At 41.5% G+C, this 16,844-nt stretch overlaps 3 protein-coding genes across 3 annotated transcripts; 1 reads left to right on the forward strand and 2 right to left on the reverse strand.

Annotated features, from left to right (window-relative positions):
• Nucleotides 1–570: 570 nt before the first annotated feature.
• PCYB_125300 (hypothetical protein) lies at nt 571–4,157 on the forward strand (the record flags this gene model as incomplete). The annotated part of the gene is made up of 2 exons (XM_004223863.1): nt 571–3,762; nt 3,804–4,157. 2 exons carry the CDS (start codon nt 571–573, stop codon nt 4,155–4,157), a joined length of 3,546 nt encoding a protein of 1,181 aa, XP_004223911.1.
• A 1,197-nt stretch (nt 4,158–5,354) lies between these two features.
• PCYB_125310 (valine-tRNA ligase) lies at nt 5,355–8,498 on the reverse strand (the record flags this gene model as incomplete). Its single annotated transcript, XM_004223864.1, has 2 exons — nt 5,355–8,311; nt 8,354–8,498. 2 exons carry the CDS (start codon nt 8,496–8,498, stop codon nt 5,355–5,357), a joined length of 3,102 nt encoding a protein of 1,033 aa, XP_004223912.1.
• A 1,793-nt stretch (nt 8,499–10,291) lies between these two features.
• Nucleotides 10,292–16,427, reverse strand: PCYB_125320 (hypothetical protein; the record flags this gene model as incomplete). The annotated part of the gene is made up of 5 exons (XM_004223865.1): nt 10,292–11,276; nt 11,460–12,515; nt 13,248–15,375; nt 15,447–15,815; nt 15,839–16,427. 5 exons carry the CDS (start codon nt 16,425–16,427, stop codon nt 10,292–10,294), a joined length of 5,127 nt encoding a protein of 1,708 aa, XP_004223913.1.
• Between the last annotated feature and the right edge of the window lie 417 nt (nt 16,428–16,844).

Here is a 16,844-nt window from a genome sequence, read left to right on the forward strand (position 1 = left end):
ATAATGAAATCGTTTAGGAGTTGCCCTCAATGCAGAGTGGAATGGAATGGCTCGAAGGAACGAATTGTTGTTTTAAGTGGCTGTATGAGATGGCCCTGTAATAAGTTGAAGGGGATAATTAAGTAGCAACAAAAAAGAGGAGCGTTAACTAACTGCACGTTCAGTCGTTCTGCGCCGGCGCTGCTTGATCAATTCGTTAATTGTTCCCCAATTTGTGCATTTAGCATTTCCGTCAGTGATACAAAAACATGTGCTTGCGTCGAAAACCGAATCTTGAAGGTTCTCCTTCACCGCGAAGGGATTCCCCTTGTGGTTCCAAATAAGGGCACATTCACACGGCGCCTTTTTCTTGTCGAAACGCGGGGTAGTCTCTCCATGTGGGGTCTAGGAACGCACGTATGGGAATTTCCATGACGTGGACGTAACTGCACACAGGTGTACTCTTACGCGTAGGTAGACCCACGGGTGGAAGTGAGGCCGCAGCGTGTACCGAGGAAGGAGCGTATACTGAGGAAGGAGCGTATACCGAGGAAGGAGCGTATACCGAGAGCAGTACCCCCTGCTGGCACCATGAAAGTTGACGTTAGTGAGGTATTTCGAAACTACGACCAGAAGAAAACCGTAGAACATATTGAGAACCTACGAAATGACATCAGAAGTAAGGAAGAATCCATAAAAACATTTTTGAAAGAAAAAAGTAGCCATGTGATAGATAATACGATAAAAATTAAAAGTGTGTATGCAAGTGTGGACAAAATAAAATGTCACTTGGAGGACATCATTTGCTCGTACAACGATTTAATCGGTGGTGTTAGAAACACAGCATCGGTGAATTTTGGAGAGTCATCAGTGCACACACAAAAATTAAGGGAATCGGAAAAGGACATCATAAAAGAGGTGTGGAAAAAAAAATGCGATAGTTACGATTTTTTATTTCAAAGTTGCCATTTGGGAAGAAGCACAGGAGAAGGGGAAGGTGCCTCATGTGAAGGTGCATATCATATTGTAAAAATGGAAAAGGAGGAACTACTGAATTACGACTGCTTCTACCTTAACAACTATATTAACCATGCATATCTTGACGTGAATAAAAAGATGAGTGAGGAAAACTACTCATTTGTTCTGAATAAATTATACACGGATATATTTCTCTGTATCAAGGTCCTCAGCTCTTTGCTCAAAAATGAAAAAATTAAAAACATTTACATTAACATGTTTAATAGCAATAGCTCCATTTTGTACTTAAATACGTATGTAAATAAACACAAGGAAAATTTCTGTGACATTTTGCAAAAGTTGATATATGCCTCTTACCACAATTTGGCATATAACTATTCGTGTGGAATGGATAGCATTCCACAGTCAGTAATTGTGTTATTGCTTTTTTACAAGAAAGAAAATTGCCAAGTCGTGGAATTTGTAAATAATGATTTGTTCAAGGAAATTCTCAACGCGAGAATTAATTTGTTACACAACTTTGTTCGTAGAGGGAGCCATGTAGAGGATGAGGCTCTCCCCCTCCACAAGGTAAAAACGTTATTTTTGCAAGTCACTTATCTAGTTTTACACACTAAATATATGATCCTTCTGCTAATTGATGTGAGTAATGAGAGCTTGCGCCAAAGGGTGAAGGACAGCCATGTTAGCGGTCTCGAACAGGGATGTCCCGTGGAGTGGGAGGATAAAACTGCACAAACTTGTGACGACCACACTCATGGGAACGACGCAGTGGACACGGAGGAAAAAAACCTATTCCTGCGAAAAATGCAGATGGAGCTGTTCATCCTGCAGAATATATCTCATGAAAAGGCAAAGAAAAACAAGCAGTACTTCAATTATGCCATAAATAGCATGGAAGAAATAAAGAAAACTCTGAACGAAGGAATTGATGAGAAATACAACTTAGTACACAAAACGTATGTCCAATTTGCGCGCCGCACTTATGAATATATGATCCACCTTCTGCATGTTTACTACTGCAAAAATGATTACGGCGTCACGTGCGGCCAGTTGTTCACAGAGTATGCAAATATAAACAAACTGTACAACAAAATGAAGGGTAAAATGGAGATGAAAGAAAGATACTATCGTAAATATATTAAAGATGTCGATTTTTACCTGAACAATAATTATCTGCATGCTATTCATGAGGAAATTTTCGAGATTTTTTTTTTCCTTTTTTTTAACAAATTTGTGTGTGCAATTCCGTTTTTTGATAAAAATCCAATTGATAAGTGGAAGCTCGTAATGACAAAATTTTTGCACAGTTTGTTTTGCAACATTTCGATTTCTTATGAGCGAAATTGCGAAATTAAAAATTGGGTGTTTTATTCATTCCTGCTGAATTCATTTTATTACTACTACGAATTTTTTTCCATCAATTTGGATAGCATATACGTGCAATTTTACAATGTGGACAGGGACTCAAGTGAAGACCAACATACAAAAAAAAATGATCACAAAGAAGCAACAGAGCGTGTGCAAGCGGGGGGTAACGCATCCAAAGAGGGACATTTTCATAATGGCTTTAAAAAAATTTTAAAAGAAAAAATTCACCCCCTTATATTTTCAGCCTACAAGCTGATTATCTTCGTAGAAACCAAAGAAATTAACCACAGCGCGAATGCGGACTTTCTGCTTGTAGACCAAGGCTCACATGATGCTGCCGATTTTTTCAAAATGTTCGACTCGTTTATGAGTATTTTGAAAAGTCACACAGGGGAAGGGGCACACGTCAAAGAGAATGCAAATACAAACGCGATCGTGCAGGGAGAACCAACTTCCAACCGCAGTTGTAGTTTAAATAGGTGCTCTAATCTGCTATGCTTCTTAAAAGTGCCGTTGAGCGAGGAGCCCACCCACTTGGCAAACACCCCAAGGGGGAAGTGCCCGAATGGTAAGGCTACCATGCGTGACAGTAACGTGGATTGCGAAACGGTGAACCTCGACCAGGAAGAACAGAGTGACATGATGAAAGGAAGGGGACTGCCTCACAGTGAGAACATGCCCAATCGTGGTGACCAAATCGAAGAGACAGAAAACTCGGAGGAGGAATATAAGGAGCTCCATCTCTACGTAAACCTGCTTAAGCATAACGATAAGCGCGCGTGGGCCCATTTCCTCAGTCCCCGCGAGGCCAGCGATGAAGAGGCACTACAGAACGACTTCGAGGGGGAGCCCAATTTTTCCCTCAATGATTTAAAAAGCATTTTTCTACACATCGTGTACAAAATATTGAAGACATCTCTGAAATGCTTCTGCGTGGAATATCTGCACAATTTGGAGGAGTATTTACATTTCTACCTGAACATGTTAATAAATAATGATATAAAAAATATTTTATGCGAAAAAATGAACGGCCACTTGGTAAATATTTTCTCCTTTTCCAATCTGTTTATCCTCTACGTTGAAAGGTTATTCAACACGGATGAGTATCAAAGCATAATTATCTTCCTAGTAAAAACTGCGCTACAGAAGGAGATATACAAAATATATTCGCAATTTATTTGCCTTGTGGAAGAAGTGTACTCTTCCCAGTATGCACACGCGAATGAAAAAAATAAAACTCTGTTAAATAAAAAAGTAACCGAATTGTATAACATTATTTTGTTGGACTTATCATTTTGTTCATATATTTTGGACAATAATAATATCATACACAAATCCACGTATGATGATCTGATGCAGCGGTATAGAAACTACGAAAGGTATTACATCAAGTCCTGCCTTTACTTTGTTCACATATATAAAGAAAAATATAACGTGTATAGTGAAAAAAATATGAATGAATGCAATGCGGAAAGGCACCCATTTTGGGAAAAGCTAAACGAAAAAGACGCGGAAAAGAAGGAAAAAAAAAAAAAACAGAAAAGTACTCCTTTAAATATTTAATTGATAAAATTTTGACGGAACTGAATAAGCTAGACAATCTTAATGGAATTATTTTCCAAAAGCATATACGCCTCTTAGCTCAGAATGTGATATGCGACTCGTACTTTTTATATTACTTATTTGTCCAAGGACCCACCATTAATAACCTTTTGGGCAATGTGCAGACGGACACAAAAACGAGTTCTTTGGAAATTTTCCATTTTAATCAAGTCAGCTCCATTGACGACAATTCGATTGAGGACAATTTGTTGAAGTTTTTTTTTTAAAGGCGAAGAGGGGGGGAACCACATCAAGGCGAACTTTTTTTCGCAGCTTGGATAAGGCCCCCCGTTAATTCGGCACTCGTATTTGATCATACATAATATACCTTTTTGTCATTACGCCTGTAAAGATAGAGAGGTAATTTTTTTTTTTTTTTTTTTACGACTTGTTGGACTCCCCCCCCCCTTTTTTTTTGTGGCACACCCCTGTGCAAAATGAAAAGGGCTGAAGACAAAATGTACGAAGAAATTTGCAATGAGGAGGAATATAAAAAACTGTTTGAAGAAAAAAATGACATCCTCTACATCGTAGACGTTTATACGAAGTGGTGCGGACCATGTCTCTTCACGTTCGAAATTATAAACAAAATTTACAAAGCAAATTTTACCTTCACTGAGAGCGTAAAAATAGTAGCCGTGTGCGCGCAAAATATCGCCTCGTTAAAAAACTACGATAACAATTCCAAGCCGTTTTACTTAATACTGAAAAATGGAGAAATTATTCGCCAAATTCAGGGCTGCAACACGCCTCATATATTTGCGCTGATTGATGAGCACTTGCTGGGTACCAAATTTAACTGAGGGTTTGTTTGGTGCGAAAATGTGCGACGGAGAGTGTCGCTGGAGGGGGGGAAGGGCAGTTACTGCGTTGCGTAGAGAGATGCAAAACATACACATGTCGAAGTGTCCCAATGTCGCAGTTCCGCAGTGCCGCAACGTCAAAACGTTAAAAAATAGCTAACGCGTAGCCAGCGGCATGACGCTGCTAACGGCATACCGAGTTGTTGCACAATTGGCACGGGTCACAACACGCGCGGTTGGAAGAATGCCTCGTCATGCGTCCAACACGCCTCACCCCGTATGGCATGCAGAAATAGTGCGTGCTTTTTCTGTCTTGATTTGTGCATGGGCGCATATGTCCACGCACATGCGTGTACTGGGTTCACGCTGTTATCTGTGCATATTCATTTGCAGGGAGCGCGCCTTCCTTTTGGAGTGTCCCCCAGAAGGGGGCCTCCTCCCCGGCGCTGATGCACATGTGCAAGTGTACACACAAATGTACAAACATATGCACATATGCACACATATACGTGCACGCTGTGCTCAAAATAAGTCTCGTTAAGTTGTTTTTTTTTCCCAGTTGGGTATACTCCCCTAATTAACACCTTTACGCGAAAATCCCCCTTTTTTCGTTACGCGGAATTACGCATTTTTTAAGCACTCGTTAATCTCCGAAATGATGTTTGACACGGCCAAAATTTGCGCGTTCAGCTCCTCGATTTTTTCCGCGTACAAATTTCTGACCTGTTCAGGTACTTTTTGCGCATAGTTCGGATCATTGGTTTTTTTCAAATAGGAATCTAGAGAACTCTGAAGCTTTTTATTCTTGCTTTGCATATTCGTCAGTAGCGGTTTGAGGTACTCCTCGCTCGACTGCACGTAAATAATAAACTGGTTGGCAACAATATCCTTCAGGCATTTTTTTATTTCAGCAGTGAGATCATCGGAAAGCTCCTCCACGTTGTACTTAATGACAGTAAGGCTAGCCAATTTGGCCAATGTCTGTATTTTATTTTTTACCTTTAAGATAAAACATTCGTCTTCCTGATTCTTCGCAGCAATGTAGCAATTGAGTTTTGTCTTCGGAGGAATTTCCAAATTAGAAATAAACGACCTGAACTGTTTAACAATGCTCATAAATTTGTTCATTTCTGAGTTAATTTTTTCATCATTCCAAGAAGGTATGTATTCTGGGTACGGGGCTACAGAAATGGATCCAAATTTGTATCCCTCTGCTGCGATCTTGTGGTACAGCTCTTCCGTTATGAAAGGCGAAATGGGGTGCAGAAGTCTCAGTCCATAATCCAGACATGCGTGCAGCGTTTTGTTAGCATGCAGTGCTGTTGAACCGGGGGGAGGATGCCCCTCGCTGATGGCAGTGTTGTCCTGAACGTGACTCTCCCCCGCTGCGGCATCTTCCCTTTTCCCCTCACTAAGCACTTCTTCCTTCTTCACTGATTCGGGGGGCTCCACATTGAGACGGGCCTTGATAAGCTCCAAATACACATCGCACAAATCGTACAGCCAAAAGTTGTATGCAGAAAATGCTGCCTCGGAAAAGTTATACGTATCAAAGCTTTCATTGGCATTTTTTATATACACATTTAACCGGTGGAGAATCCATTTATCTTCCCATTGCAAGGAATGTACATAATCCGGTTGGGATAGAAGGACGTTAGTATTGTCGTAATTATCAGGTAATGTTTTCAAAAAGAACTTAACAGCATTCCATAATTTATTACAAAAATGTCTATACCCAATTATTCTGTTAATGTCAAGGTTCACATTTCTTCCCTGCTTGAGATATGTTAGGAGACCAAATCTTAGTGCATCGGTTCCACATTCTGGGATTCCCTTTGGAAATTCCTTTTTCTGTAATTCTAATGCTCTTTTGATTTCTTTTTCAGGTAAATTTCCTTCATACAATTTTTGATTTAGTCCTTGTAGACTAATTCCATCGATTATATCCAAGGGGTCCACAACGTTGCCTTTGCTTTTACTCATCTTTTCTCCTTTCGAGTCCCTAATCATGGCATGTAGGTAGATAGTCTTAAAAGGGAGTGTCTTCATAAGGTGTAGCGAAACCATTACCATTCTAGCTACCCAGAAAAAAAGAATATCTTGACCCGTCTCTAAAATACTGTTTGGGAAAAAGTGTTCGAGATCTTCTGTTTTTTCTGGCCACCCTAAAGAACTAAATGGAACAAGGGCGGAAGAAAACCACGTGTCTAGTACATCTTCATCCTGTACCAACTCAAACTGTTCATTTTGGGGTACCATCTTCTTGGCCTTTTCCATGCATTCTTCGTAGGATCTACCAACAACCCATTTTTCTTCTCCTTCCTGCAAAGTGGGGTCTGCCTCTTCTAAATGATTGGAATTATCACCACTCCCCTCTGATTTGCCGCTTAAATTTGGATCCCCCTTTTTGACAATTTTGTAGGCTGGAATTCGATGCCCCCACCACAACTGTCTCGATATGCACCAATCGCGAACATTTTCTAGCCAATAAAACCAGGTGTTCACATGTTGTGAGGGAATAATTGTAAGCTCTTTCTCCTTCACACAGTTAATAGCTTGTTTGGCTAGCTCACTACAGTTTACGTACCACTGTGGTATGAGCATATACTCGATGATATCATTCGTTCTGGAACACAAGGGAAGAGACATGGAGTTAGGAATCTTATCAGATAGTAAATTTAATTTCTTTAATTCTTCCTGAATTTTAAACCTACATTCAAATCGGTGGAGACCTTCAAATAATTTCCCTCCATTTTTGTTAATAAATCCATCTCGGGTAAATATATTTATGGACTTCAAATTATGCCTCTTCATCATTTCGTAATCATTTTTATCATGAGCTGGTGTTATTTTCACAGCTCCAGTACCATATTCCATGTCTACATAGGAATCCTTAATGACGGTTATTTTTCTGTCCGGAATGAAGGGGTGTATAATTTCTTTTCCCACTAAGTGTGCATATCTCTTATCATTTGGGTGGACAGCTACGGCAACATCTCCCAACATGGTTTCAATCCTTGTTGTTGCCACTTCAATTTTTTCCTCGCTATCCTTAATTTGGTAAAAAAATTTATATAATACGCCTACTTCCACCAAGTGATGAAATGAGGGGATTTTAATTTTTGTTGGCTTTTTGATTTCTTCAAGATTTACTTCGATATCTGAGAGAGCAGTCTTTAAATGGGGGCACCAGGCAACCAATCGGTTGTCTCTGTAAATCAATCCGCTATCATAAAATTTGATAAATGCTTCCTTCACAGCTTCTGACAATTTTTCGTTCATGGTGAAGTACTCCCTTGACCAATCAACAGAAGCACCGATTCGCCTAATTTGGTTATTAATTTTATTTCCATGGAGATCCTTCCATTCGTAAATTTTTTTCACAAACTCTTCTCTTCCATAATCTTGTCGTATCTTCTGCTCCTTCTTAAATAGCATTTTTTCTACAACGGTTTGCGTTGCTATCCCTGCATGGTCTGTCCCTGGGACGTAGAGAGTTAATAAATTTTTCATCCTCTTATATCGAACTAGAGAATCTTGAATAGCTATGGTTAACGTGTGGCCTATGTGTAACGTCCCTGTGACGTTGGGTGGGGGTAACACAATGACGAATTTGTCACTCTGCCCCTTCTTTCCTAGCAACTCCTTTTTCGGTTTGAAATAATCATTCTGCTCCCAGAAGGAGTACCACTTGGATTCGACCTCTTTCGGGTCATATGCATCCTTCATGCTCTTCAAATTTTCTTTTATGTTTTTTCCTTCCATTTTGTTCAACGTGTAGTGTAAGTATCTCCTGGGCTGGTGGTATGCGCCTATCCGTTTGGGGAATCGTACGTTCATGCGAGGGGGATGCAGGGGAAGTCCCAGGCGAATTTTTAAAAATGGGCCATGAAAAAAAAAAAAGGCCACGCGAATTTAGCAAAACGGTTGTGCTGTTGATGCTGACGGTGAGGGTGATGATGCCGATGGGGGGGACCTCATTTAAAGTTCACTGCCATTTCGCACCAACGGGTTAGGTTATGCCTTCCCTTTCGAGGGTGAATATACCTCCTATACTTGCAGCACCCAACGGGAGGATAAAATTTCAGAGCTCTTCCTACAGCGTATGGCACATAGGTAGTGTTATACTTTTGCCTTCAGGGATGTAAAATTTTTGGCCAATCAAGCGCCACATGGAGAAAAAGCATATATTGCGAGTAACGTTTTCGAGGGGGTCATTCCGAAATGTGATCGACTGGGGAAGGTTCTTCTGGGTCGTCGAAACATGCACAAGGGAAGTGCTGCTTTTTTGGTTTTAAAAATTGTGGGACAGCTTTGCTGCGGGGCGCAGAAAGGGCATACTAAAATGAGGGGAACAAATGGCCAAGTAAAATGGCGATGTGGCGGGGAAGCCATAACGGTACCCAATTGATGGCGACACTTATGCAGCGCCCCACCTTTCTCGAGCTCAACATGGCGAATTTTTTTCCCGCTTCTATTACGAGTACAGCCGCGCAGCTATCGCTGATTATCCGTTCGGTAGAAAAATTGAAAAAAGGGCTTTCCACTTCCACCATATTCTCTTTCCCCGCAGAGCTTCATTTTTGCCGTGAGTTATTTTACATATATAAGGGGGGCAAAAAAGGAGTCAAAAAAGGGGGCAAAAAGGGAGGCAAAAAGGGAGGCAAAAAGGGGGGCAAAAAAGGAGGCAAAAAAGGAGGCAAAAAAGGAGGCAAATTTTCCCCTCGTCATGGTGCAATTATGAACAGTCCCTTGTTGTCGAATTGGGCCATGTGGGGGAACAGTGATAGATCGAACGAGGGAGCAGAAAAATAATGCCCCCCGGGGGAATTTAAAAAGAAGGGAAAATACATGGTGTATCCGTTTTACCATTCGGGGATATGCTGCTTACGTGTGCAAGCGCGGAAGTTACACTCATATGTTTTTTTTTTATGTGTACAATGGGCGAAAAAAAAAAAAGAAAGAAATGGGCATGGACTGCAGCCACACCGCTGACGTGTTCCCGTAGCTCTTTATTCCCAAGGCGAGCTCGTATATACCGCCGCGGACAGCGGTAGCCTCTCTCAGGGTGGGCGCTTCTTCCAATTTTGGTGACTTCCACATGGGGCCGCAGCACAATTTGTGCTTGTACAGTCAGCATTAGGATTGTCCACACAGCCATCACCATGAGTAAATCTTTTACATAAATTTTTTTTTTTCTTCTTTTTCTTTCATAATGAACATACCGGTCTGTACACTGTTGTTTCAATTTCGGGTCTAACCGCGTTTGCGCGGTCTGCTGAGGGGGCATATTGCGCGACGAGCCCACCACGCTTGCCGCTACGATAGAAAGTGTCCCCAAGGGATAGGTGGACCTGGTCAGCACATGTAAAGGTCCTTCAACACTTCCTACGCACCGTAGCAGCAATCCCTACACATCGCGGCAGCAATTCCTACACATCGCGGCAGCAATCCCTACACACCGCGGCAGCAATCCCTACACACCGCGGCAGCAATCCCTACACACCGCGGCAGCAATCCCTACACACCCCGACAGCACTTCTTACACACCCCTTTCTCTACATATACTCGTCAACGAAGCGACTGCCATTTTTTGAGTTGCTCCAAAACTGAAACGAATCGGAGGTGCCCCCCATGTGGAACAGATCACTGAGCATTCCCATTTCTAAAGCATGCTCCTTCCGCATACCTTCGTACGTAGAGAGGTCTCCCATTACTGTAATGTTCCCAGAATGAAGTTTATTGTCTCCCCTAACTGTTATTCCTGCAGTGTGGTCAGTATCTCCCAGTGATGCCGTGCCACTACAGTTCCAGTTTTCATGAATAAGTTTTCTCCTTGCATGCAGAAAATTTGTATCAAAAAAGTGGCACGTGTTTTGGAGCCGGTTGGAATTCTCCACAATCATCTCATTTGAAATTTCAGGATCATCCGACAGGGTTCTACCTATAGGTCCTACTACCATGTTGGAAAATCTTTTTTGTGTTGAGTATCCAAACTGAATTGTACTTAGTGAGTTACTCGTACTAGCCACGCTCATGTGATTGGAAGTAGTTGTATAACCTAAAACATTGGTGTTACTTATGTGGGGGGGTGAAGGGAACTTACCCTTATGCGTATCTGCGAAGTCTAAGTCTGTTTTTCCGACCCTACCACTACCATTTTGGTAATTTCCATCATTCGTAATTCCAACCTGATTTTTCTTTAACATTCGGAGGTGTGCTTCATTAGATGCGCCCATGTGTTCACTAGGACGAGTGTTCCTTGGAAGTGTGTTCCTTGGAAGTGTGTTCCTTGGAAGTGTGCAATTTAGCTGGTTGGGGATTCTTTTAGTGTCTACCTTTTTGGGTTCTACTGTGGAGAGGTGGGTCTGCTGTTCATCTATGTGGTAGGATGTTTGATTTCCCCTCTTACATTTCGGGTTGTGGAGACAGTCCCTTGGTGTAGTGCCTGCTTTATCATCATGTGAGCAATTTGGGCTATGAGAAACTTTTTTTCGGATGCCGGAAGGTGCCTCTAACATGGGTCCCCCCGGTTGCACACCTCTTTCGAGTTTAGTCCTAACTGTCCTATTTGTGTCCGTCCCCCCGATGTCCCCTTTCTTTGCATGATTGTTATTGTTACCATTATTGTTACTATTACTGTTACTATTACTGTTACCATTATTGTTACCATTACTGTTCTTTTTCTTCCCGGAAGTTGAAAAATTTTTGCTAGTCAGTAGGTACCTGCTCCTCAATTCTTTGAGTGCCTTGATGGTAATCTTAACTCCGCTCCTTTTCAGCATAGCAATCCATTCCCTTTTATACCCATTCCGTTCACATGCCAGAAGACAATATTTTTCCGCCACATTCCATACTCCTAAAATGTGGGCAGCTCTGTAAAGGTCCCTTATTTTCATGTCTCCAAAAGTCGATCTAGAAGTAGGGAACAACCCATTAGATGATAAAAGTTCGTCACACATTTTCACATCTGTCATTCTTTTTTGGTGTAATGCTTTTCGCAATATGGCCCTCCCATAGGTTCCTATAGGGATATCAAACCCTGGGTACCACTCGATCAGATAGCTATTTTGGGAGGATTTTTTCGGGAAGGATTCTCTCGTACTATTCTTTACACCTTCAGGAGGTGGATTGTTCAAGCTGTTGGGCAGTTCGTCATTACAGTGACCATCATCCTGCGTCGGGACTGCTTCACAGTTGTTCTCATTTGGGAAAGAATATTCAAATTTTTGAATGTGCAGGGAGGTAGGAGGTGGATTCTTTCTTCCAGTAGCAGCAATTACATCCTTGGTGTCTCTTCTCTCATTCATGTTGAAAAAATCGACAGGAAAATTTGTCCTACTTGTTAAATTATCCATGTCAAGGTCTCTCCCTAAATGGTAATAATCACTTTTGTTCATCGATTCGATTTTTTTAGGACTAGTACCACTCTGGTTATTTTTTCCCAATTTTAATCCCTCCACTTGGTCGTAACTTCCCCCACTTTGCTGCCCCCCACTTTTCTGCCCCCCATTTTGCTGCTCCCCACTTTGCTGCCCCCCAGTTCCTCCTTCCACACACAGTGTCTTTTTATTTACTTGCTCCAAATCGGCTACACGGGTGCAGCGCTTTCTCGAGCTGGGGTGGTCCTTCGCCTTGCGTGAGTAGTCTAATCTACCATCAGCATAGCAGCAACGTTCTTTGTGATCACTCGGAGTGGAGTCATCCTTAAGAGACGTTCCCAATTGAGATTTCTCATTTAAAACTCCAACCGAAATGGCAACTCCGTTTCTGCTTCCCCCCCTTTCAATGTTCAATAAGTGTCTTATTTTGTAATTCCCCCCCTGATCGAAGTTATCATATCGAGATGGATCCCCTAAATGTGTGCATTCAGACGGGGTGAAATTTTGTTGAGTCTCTTTCGACGTTTCATCATTGGGGCATATTGAATGAGTGAAACACTCCCATTTGAGATGGTTATCCCAAATAGGCTTACATTTCATGTTTCTTTTATCCTCACTATTGAAATGGTTTACCTGTTGGTTGACCTTTCTATCAGTAGTGTTGTTCATCTCCGATTTGTTTCGTCCCTTTTTGGATCTCTTGTTCTGAGTCGAACTGTTTTGACTGGCAATGTTGTGGTTGACTACCTTTTTATCACTGACGGGGGTTAGAATTTTAAATTTTCTTTCCCTACGCAGTGAGTCGTTCGTGTGGAGGCAGTCCACTTGTGGATCATCCTGTTTGATGTGCGCGTCTTTTTGTTTGCGTGTACAGGTGAGCGGTGTGTCGCTTTGGTCGTTTTGGTCGCTTCGGTCGCTTCGGTCGCTTTGGTCGATTTTGCCCTTTTTGTCCATTTTGCCCTTTTTGTCCATTTTGTCCTTTTTGTCCAATTTGCCCTTTTTGTCCATTTCGTTGGCTCCATTTTTGGCCCCCTCGTGGACCTCTTGCGTTATGGTCTTTTTATGGGACATGGGAAGCTCCTCAGTTTTGAAGCCCTGACTAGTTGGAAAGAACCCCGTGGGGGATGCACACCTGGTTAGTAGATTATCATATAAAGAGTTATCATTCACTGATGGTACCATCCCATGTTGTTTCCCCCAAGTAGTTGTTCCTTTCGTGTGTATAAATGGCTCCTCCTTTTTGTCCACTACCCTTTTCGTGTAAATACTTTTCAGCTTTGTTTTGTTCTCACTTCTGTTACTGCATATTTCGTTTGATCCATTTTCCATGTGTGAGTCGTTCTCCACAATGGTGGGGGGTAGAAGATCCACATTAAGAGGGCTCCCATCATATGAGTGGCTCGTCCGCAGTCCCCTTGTGTCTCGTTCCCCTCGTCTTGGCCTGCCAACACGAGTGCGGTTAGAAGACAACCTAGTGGAGGACTCCCTACTCGAAGCCATACAGGATTGTCCACTTATACTCCTCATGCTGTCATATTTATTTGCATCAACTAAGGACACAATGTTTGCAGATAAATTTTTTCTACTTGTTAATATGTGTGTTTCGTTTATGCAGGAAGTAGTGTAACTTCTCTTCTGTATATTTCCACTACTGCGTATTATGCGTCTTTCCCGAGGGGAAAACAGCTCATTTGTGAGCGTCCTTTTGTGCATAGGGGTACTCCTCAATGTACATGTCGAGTCACTAGTAAAGGAAAAGCTCCTAAGTGGTTGTTTTTCACCCTCTGTAAATCCACAACCGGTATGGATCTCCCCCCTGTTGAAGGCTAAAACGTTTTTCTCGGAATGGGCATAATCGTCTTTCACATTCTTTAGTGAGCCCTTTCCACAATGGTGATAATTTGTGTTTATCCCGTTACTCATTTCTTTTTTCTTTTTTTTTGTTATTCCTCCCTTGAGATTTTTTTCTTCCCAAAAGGGCCTCCTTTTGCTCCAGTAGACTTTCGGTTTAAGTGCAAATTTTTGTTTGTTCTCCAACTGAGGAGTTTCCAAAATGATGGGATTTGTTCCTCTTCTTATTTTTCCATTTTTGCATGAAAGTTTTTCCTGATCGAATCCGTCACTTGGTATTTCTTCCCCCAGTGTGCCTCTTCCCTCATGGGGATTATTCTCCATTTTGTTTTCTTCTTCATTTAGTGACTTCTTAAGAAGCGATTCAAACGGGTCGCAATTACATTGCGAATGAGTTACACTTACATAACTTCGTTCCGGATGGTGTACACGCACACCACAGGGTGATAAAAAACTGCCATGGGGGGAAACCACCCTCCTATCACCTAAGTTGCTACTACGTCCACGTTGGTAATCCCAGGACACGCTGCATAACCGTTCGTTATGGTAAATATTCAATTTGTCTTCCTCTACCTGTGCATGCTTAAAATGGATCTTTGGAACCTTTTCACTCAACTTGGATTGCCAACGTATGTCCCCTTGTCCGGATTCTCCCATGGGTGGAGGTTGTACCAGGTTGTTCACAAAGAAGTGGGTGCCCACATCGTGGATGTCATTTGTACGGTCATTCGCCTGGTCATTCACCTGGACATTCGCCTGCTCATTCGTGTGGTCATTATTTCTCTTCTCCATATTTCCTTCCTCGTACATTTTTATGCATTGCTCCGATGAGACGGAACCGTCTTTACGCTCGTCATTAGAAATATCATCAATGGGGTTAGCCTCGGACTTGGATGCGCTCGTGCACGTGGTGCTGCTTGTTATGTAAAACTTGTTCCCATTCTCGTGCCCATTTTCGTTCCCATCCCCGTGCCCGTTTGTTACTTTTCCATAAAGGGGATCATTACCATTAGAATAACCCATTTGGGATGAGTTCATACCATTTGGGGTTCCCCCTTCGGAAAAATACCGTCCACAAATTTTTTGCAAATTGCTAAAACTCACATCGCTATCGCTGCAGCAACACCATTTCGTAGTCCCCCCTGCTGTGCCAGCATAATGCGGTTTCGCCATCCCTATCGTGTTGTTCTCTCCGAGGCCGTGATAAAATCCATTTTGGTGATCCCAAAGTGAGTGGTATTTATTGAGGCACTTATATTTGACCCTACCCAAATTGACAAAGAGTTGGCCGTTGCCATTTTGTGCGACGTTATTTCTTTCGAGGTGTGTCTGTACCTTTTTAGGGGAAAGAAGTGTGTACACTTTGGGTTCAATTTGTTCTCCTTCCTGTTTATCATTCGTTTTTCCCCCTGTGCAGCTTCTACTTGGGTAGAGTACCTTTATCGCTTTTTTTTTTTTGCACAGGGGGTACTGCTCCAACGGCTGGTTGTTGAGAAGCCCGCTTCATTTTTGTACTTATCCCTCAGCCTTTTTCTCATTAGTTTGTAAAACTCCATATCGTCATATGACACAATTTGAACCCTTTGGTCTTGTGGAACAAACTGTGCATTCCTGTAAACACCTTCCGATTTTGTTGACTTGTCATCTCGGTCTTCTTCCAACTGATCAGTTTGTCTTTTTCGCAAAAGGAAAAGTCCGTTAACCCCTTTCGCATCATCTGGGGAGAAAAAAAAGTCTATGTCACTGCTCTCACAATTACTGAAATGTAAGTTTATCCTTTTTAAGAATTTCCCCTTTTCGTCTCTTGACATTTGGGGATCCCGGTGCAGAATTTTTTTTTTTTGGGGACCTTTCTAATTGATTGCTTCTGACCATCATTGTGGTTGGGTTTAACAACATTTCCCCTGTTTTGGGAATTTTTTCCTGTCCTGGAATTCTCCCCTCCAATGTTGAAGTATTTGCGGAGAACACTTTTAGACTTAATGGGAAAGCCATTTTCGCCTCTTCTATCTCTTTTGCGAAACTTAGCGAACTCCTCTCTGGGTGAAGTCCCCAACTTGCGTGTGTACTTCTCAACGAAGTGTAGATGATTTTTTATAATTTTTTTAAAAAGAGCATTTTTGCCATATCGGTTTTTCTCTCCTTTGGCAAAATATTCCCTTTTAATTTTTTTAAAATTGGATAATTTGCAAATTGGGGTAAGTACAGGTAAATTTGTAAACTTATCGAATGAGTCAAAGTGAAATTTTGCACCAAAATACATTTGAGCTTCATTCGCAAAAAAGTTGTTCATATATTCACAATAGTCATTACACAAAAAAGAGTTGTTATTATTGTCATATTGAAAAAATTTACAAAACTGTTCCATTTCGTTTTTTATGTTTCCATTGTTTATCATGTGTGTATATCTTGCATTATCAATTTTTTTGACGTGTCTTTTGCTGTAGGAATCTTTTTCCATTTAATACATTTTTGGTTTGTACTTTATGGCCATTTTTAAAATGGACGTGGTTTGGTTTTACTGTCTCCTCCACACAGTTTGATCGTTTTTTGTCACAATGTTTGGAGCAATATATGTATCAGGCGAGAAGACCTCACTTGGGGAGGCGTACATTATTTCAGGAGAACTAAAACGATGTCTGCCTGTGTTTAATCCTTTTGGATTTGCTTTAAGGCCATAACAATGGCTATAAAATCCGGCATGAACGCTCATGCGGCCAACTTGCAAGTATGTTGCTTCTCGCACTTCTTAATTATCTTTCTCATGAAAGTTGAAAAAAAGTAAAGCAGTTATCAAATCAGGTGTACATGTTATAATTCCACAGTGTTAATGGAAATTATAAGCATTTAAAAAGTAACGTGATATTATTTAAATATG

This window comes from Plasmodium cynomolgi, chromosome 12, assembly GCF_000321355.1.
Source record: "Plasmodium cynomolgi strain B DNA, chromosome 12, whole genome shotgun sequence".
NCBI classification, from domain to species: domain Eukaryota; phylum Apicomplexa; class Aconoidasida; order Haemosporida; family Plasmodiidae; genus Plasmodium; species Plasmodium cynomolgi.